Raw genomic sequence first — 5668 nt, 5'->3', positions numbered from 1 at the left:
AACTTATTAATAATATTATTCCCCAGATACATACCTTTAATCTAGCATTCTTCAGGCCAGTTTGGTGTCAAGTAATGACATTTTGTGCTGCAAAACTGTGACCTCAGGCTCGTGTGATGGCCTTGACAGCCTGAACTCACAGAAGGCGGGTTGAACGATGCTCGCTGTCATTCAGTTCAGAAAAGAAATGCAATAATTGAAAAGGAGGACTTTTATACAAATGTGCTGGATCAAAGGGTGGTATTGCAGTGAAAGGAGTTATGTTTAATACATGTTTAACATTTCTTTTTAAACAGAACTTCAGTCAACGATAGAAAATAATTGCTCATGAAAAGATAAAATCTAAAGTAGCTTTAATACAATATTCACTGGCAGTCCAGAGCTATTCCCTGAAGAACATCTTTTCCACCACTGACTTTTCCCCGAGCCAGTGTCATTTATTCCACTTCTTCTAAGCAAAGCCAGTGACTGGGCAGTGAAGGAGAAGCAGATCATTGATAGGCTCATATCTGCTACTATGCTTTCTCCTCCTACCGGCACTTTAACTTACTGGCTTCTTGTGCTGCTTCTCCTCTCCCGGTTTGCACTACATGGACTGATGGCAGGTCATACACTGCTTGTATTCAAGAAAATACATAGTAGGTAGGTTAGGTTGAAAAAAGATATAAGTCCATCAAGTACAACCACTAGGGAAACATATCCCAGATATAAAACCCTATAAGACATAGTTGGTCCAGAGGAAGGCAATTTTAATCAACTTTTCCAGATATCCTCTGAGTCACATAAGTCACATGACACATAGGGTACTTTTTAGATCTGATTGTCTGCATTATTGCATGTGATTACCGGACGGAGAGGTCCATGACATTTTACCCTACAGGATTCCCTAAGCCTATAGGGTTGGTAGTTGCTGTTATTCAAACCGGAAGATTCATGACATCTTGAGGTGGGGAAGAAGTACTGCTGGGGTGAGTGTTGTACTTTGATCTACAGCGTAAATATTAAAATTAAAGGCATTTGCCTGAAGTTTTTTTTTTAAGTTTTTATTTCTAAGGCTTGACATTCAATGATTTTCACAAAGATTTTGGGGCTTGTCTTTCACCTTAGGTACAAAGTAATACACTTGAGTTATCTATCAACAGCACAACACAAATGGCATTGCCATTGCTGTGCATTACTTGCAACTGGTTAAAACAAATATTTTGCAATTCACTAAGTTTTATAGTAAGCATCAGGCAAATGTAGGTTTGTGGTATTGTGTATGTACAGGACGACTGCTAGAAAAGCGCAATATGGATTATCTTACCGCTCTCCTGCCACTCCCCATACTTTCTGGGCATCTCTCTCTCTTCTCCTGCAAAACAATGGTGGACACAAAACAATCAGATTGCCTGGGACTGATACCAGACAGACCATGGTGGACATTTGTCTCCAAGAGACTTTTGTCCAGTTCTGAAAGCTCCCAGTGCCCAGATCCCACAAGCAGTTCTAGTTGACGGAGACGAAACACAGTGTTGAAACTGACCGGAGTTGGGGGTACCTGGTTAGGCAAGAATAACCCCACCAGGACCATTGTGCCATGTTGGACTGATTGGGATAAATCTTCTGTCTCTGAAGACAGATTTACAGATAATTCTGGCTTTCTTTAAACTGGTATTAAGCCCCTATCAGCAATGACTGCCCAGAGATTTTAAAAATTCTAATAGTGTCACCACATGTCCACCCCCTCTTGCCTCCTATATAGTCCTATTGGTCAGTAAGGATATACATGGTATGATAGGAATCTATCTGTGTGACCAATGACACTACCAAGAAAGAACAGAGGTTTACACAAACAGAATAGCCAGGCATTCAAGCAGAATGGGGCACTGTAAGCTGCTGCAGGAAGGTAGTCATTCAATGAAATTAGAATTGTTAGTGTGTATGACAGTCCATGCCTTTTTATGGTCTTTATACAGTCATCACTAAAGGCTGAGGAAAGACACTTACCATAGGCCGCAGCCCAGGCCACAGGCACAAACGTCTTGCTAAGTCCTGAATCTTCTGTCTGGGTATCTGTAAGTGACGTGGCCTCTTCCTCCCCCACAATCACCTCCATATACACTTCATCAGCTATTTCAGCACAGCCTGGAAGAGATAAACACAATGTAAATCCCCTAAAACATTATTAAAATAAAATACATCAGACTTATGAAAAGTGATTGAATTGCCCACAGAGCCAATTATATTAAAGTGACGCTTTTCCTACTAATGACAGTAATAGTTATACAATGGAAAACCTTCCACTAATCTGACCCCAAAAGCATTTATCATTACCAATATCTTCATCCTCCTGAGAAGAATCCTTCACAGCCATGTATACCATCTTTTCTCGTGGTACTCGTGCCAATGCACTTTGTTCCAAGACTCCAGCAACAGGATGTCCATTCTGAAAATCGCTTTCTGTCACTATTTCTGTTCCCCCTGGACAGATATAAGATATAACACAGAGTTCAGAAACATCTAGACTTCCAACAAAGGGGGCCAATTTTACAGAATAGGGCAGTGATGTGTCATTTCCTGGTGACAATGATGAAAAGTTAAAAACGGATCTAATTTTTTGAATCCCAAGGTTACCTTACTTGTCAATTAAAGATCAAATCTGAACATCAGAACTTTCTTGGTTTTAGAGGACTAAGTAGCTACCTTGTCATTATGGTAATTTCATGTAAGAAATGGTATAGTAGACTTAGGTGTCCATGTGTGGGAGGATCTGTGGGGCAGTGATAACGCGAGTCATATATCTGATATCTAATATGTGTGTACAAATGTGATATGTACAGACAATGATACAATGATGTTATATTATGTACCAATTGTAAGGAAAAGAAATGTATGATTATTTAGTGCGACTACGTCTTCTATTGACCCCTGAGGAAGCCAGAAAGGCGAAACGTGTCGGGTCACAAAACGTTCATAGCATGCTAACATTTAGCAGTCAATTGTATAGGTGATAAGTACACATCCCATCACTATATAATGGGTTCTGAACAAAATCTTTAATATTTGTATACTTTATGTTACAATATTCACAACACATGAATGTTAATTAGCCCAACAAACTCTTCTCTTTTCTCTCTATGTTTTCTCATATTTTATATCTACCAGACAATGATACATACAGATTGGGTTTAATTATATAAGTGATATTTACTCACCTATTTCCACATCATCATCTGCTTCTGCTTTGAATATGTAAACTTTAATCACCTCTGAACCAAATCCGTCTTCCTTACATCCATCCCCGTGGGAAACCTCTGTGCTGATTTTTAGTGGGGTGCTGCCAATCCGTTCCAACCGCTCCCCAACATCGTCAACTGAAAGACATTTTCATACCATTACAAACATGATCAGCAATTTAAAGATTTTCTCTAGACAAAATTAATCCACTTTGAATGTTTTTATTTTTTTATCTGAAAGAAGATAAATGTACCTAAATCTGCCTTTTCGGTCCCTGGAATAGCCAGTGCAGCTACAGGGGCCAAATGTGCCCATGCTGGTTGGTATCATATTGTCCCCAATATGAAGTGTCCATGTCAGGTAGTTAGTGACATGGATACCTAAAGAAAGAACCTGCCTGTTGTAAATGAAAGAGTGAAGACTAGGGACTAGGGAGATGCGTGAATGTTCCAGTGTTTTTAATGTCAAGGATTCGTTAAAGGGTGGGGGGTTAACATGTGCACAGAGATCAGCATTACCATGTACATTAAGATTTTAGTAAAAAGCTAAACAGCCAACTGTTACTATAGGGGAAGATCATTGATAGCTTTGGCTGTGAAAACTCAATTGTACAGACCGCCAAATATATTCCAGGACTAATTTTAAATATATTCAACGACTCCAGGTCCATACCTCTGGTACCTCATTTTCTGTTAATACTCTAAAATTTGCAATCTTTTCTTGCTCAGTTTCACGGGGGAAAATAATTTTCACATTTCAAGTTTTAATAATCAGGTCACGTGATCAGAACAATATGTGTATACAATAATAATAAAAACAATAAACAAAGCAAGAAACACAACTTCTGACATCTGACTTACGTGATATCATTAGGTAATCCTCAGAAGCCCCCTTCAAATCATCCTCTTCCTCCTCAGTTTTGACGTTCACAGAGGAGCCAGAAGGAGCTTGAATAATGGCGTCGGAATCACAGCTTGCCACCAAAACCTCTTGTGAGACCAGGGTGGGTGAATGAGACCCTGACAAGCCATCCTGTACCACTTGTGCCAACTGACCATCGCTGTCACTAACGAGGTCAGCCACAAACACTTGGTCGGTGACCGTTTCAGTAATGATGTCAGTCTCCAGAACATTATGGCTGCTGTCCAACTCCTCCTCGATCGCCACATCAGTTTCCAGGACCGCCTCTGGAACAATGACATTCTCTGTGCCGATGTCGGCCTCGGTGATGATATCGGGACCTTGGACCACTTCATCTGATATCTCACTGTGCTCCAGCGTTATGTCATCATCAGTAATGACATCAGAGACTAAGACACCTTCTGGGACTGAAACGACGATGTGGTCGCCATCGATGTGGGCAGTGCCAGCCATCCCAGCCACTGTAAGTAAAGACATAAATAATACAAAACTCTAAATATGTTGGTATGCCTTAAAATAACACTTTAGAAACTCTACACAACAAACAGATATTTCTGCAATCATAAAATTCAATCTCATGGTTAGTCATTGACTCTTCTCCTTTTTCTTACATTATGCAGTTTGCAGTAATTGGGTTTTAGTAGGAATTGCCAATGATTCCTTCTTCTTTTTTTTCAGCCCCGTAAGAGGAGCCCACCCCCCTTCCCTAAATCTTTCCTATTCCTTTGTTACATTACAATGAAGTCACAGCGTTTAAGTTGGAATATTACCCTAGATTACATCTGTTTGATAGTGAGTGCAGGGAAGAGTCGAAATAGGCAAAGAAAACTAGCAATTTCAGCATCTATTTCGAATTTCCTGAATGATAAAACATAAAGCGCATTGTATTAAGGACGTTATTTTATATAAACCTGAAAGTGTATTCTAATATTCAGAACTTTCTGCTGTAAAATATTAGAAATTGTTCAATGTTGGAAATTGTTCAACTCTTTGTTTGAAATTTCCCTTTAAATATTTTATTCTAAATTTATTTTAAATAAAATATTTGAAATACAAATTTGCAGCCCCTTAGGCTGTCTTTTTTATTCTGATTTTGCAGCCTATTGACCTGAAACAATCATGCGGCCAGAAAAATCTGATTTCTTGTATACAGTCTTATTGGCACACAATGACTGTAGGTACTGAAGATAAAAACTGCACCTTAAATGAATTCAGTAACTGCAGATTCCGAGTTTCAGTCCTCACAAATGTATAAACTCACCACCCTTACTATGGCTGCTATAGGAATTGCATATACTATATACATATACTGTACTAATGTATAACAATTATATCTTTAGTGTGACATAAAATCTTTGTAAATAATTCTAATTCTTCCAAATATGTAATAAAATATGTTATGAGGATAAAAAAAGTCACTGTCCTATTGATACTGAACAACTGCATCACCTTAAAGCTGCGTACACACGGCAAATTTTTCTCGCCCGATAATCGGTATCGGCCAATTATCGGGCGAAAATCTGCCGTG

The 5668-nt window shown here is 39.0% G+C and overlaps 1 protein-coding gene across 2 annotated transcripts in view; it reads right to left on the bottom strand.

Annotated features, from left to right (window-relative positions):
* Positions 1–1132: 1132 nt before the first annotated feature.
* ZNF711 (zinc finger protein 711) overlaps positions 1133–5668 on the bottom strand; it is a 9217-nt gene continuing 4681 nt past the window's right edge. For both annotated transcript variants that reach the window (XM_072429662.1, XM_072429664.1), the window contains exons 3-7: positions 4080–4601; positions 3198–3356; positions 2317–2463; positions 1990–2127; positions 1133–1354 (exon numbers count right to left, since the gene is read on the bottom strand). In XM_072429662.1, coding sequence (XP_072285763.1) covers positions 1278–1354; positions 1990–2127; positions 2317–2463; positions 3198–3356; positions 4080–4601 — 1043 coding nt within the window. In that variant the 3' untranslated portion in view covers positions 1133–1277. The remainder of the gene's footprint in view (positions 1355–1989; positions 2128–2316; positions 2464–3197; positions 3357–4079; positions 4602–5668) is intronic.

Source organism: Pyxicephalus adspersus, chromosome Z, assembly GCF_032062135.1.
Source record: "Pyxicephalus adspersus chromosome Z, UCB_Pads_2.0, whole genome shotgun sequence".
NCBI lineage: Eukaryota > Metazoa > Chordata > Amphibia > Anura > Pyxicephalidae > Pyxicephalus > Pyxicephalus adspersus.
This window is presented reverse-complemented; position numbering and strand designations above follow the sequence as displayed.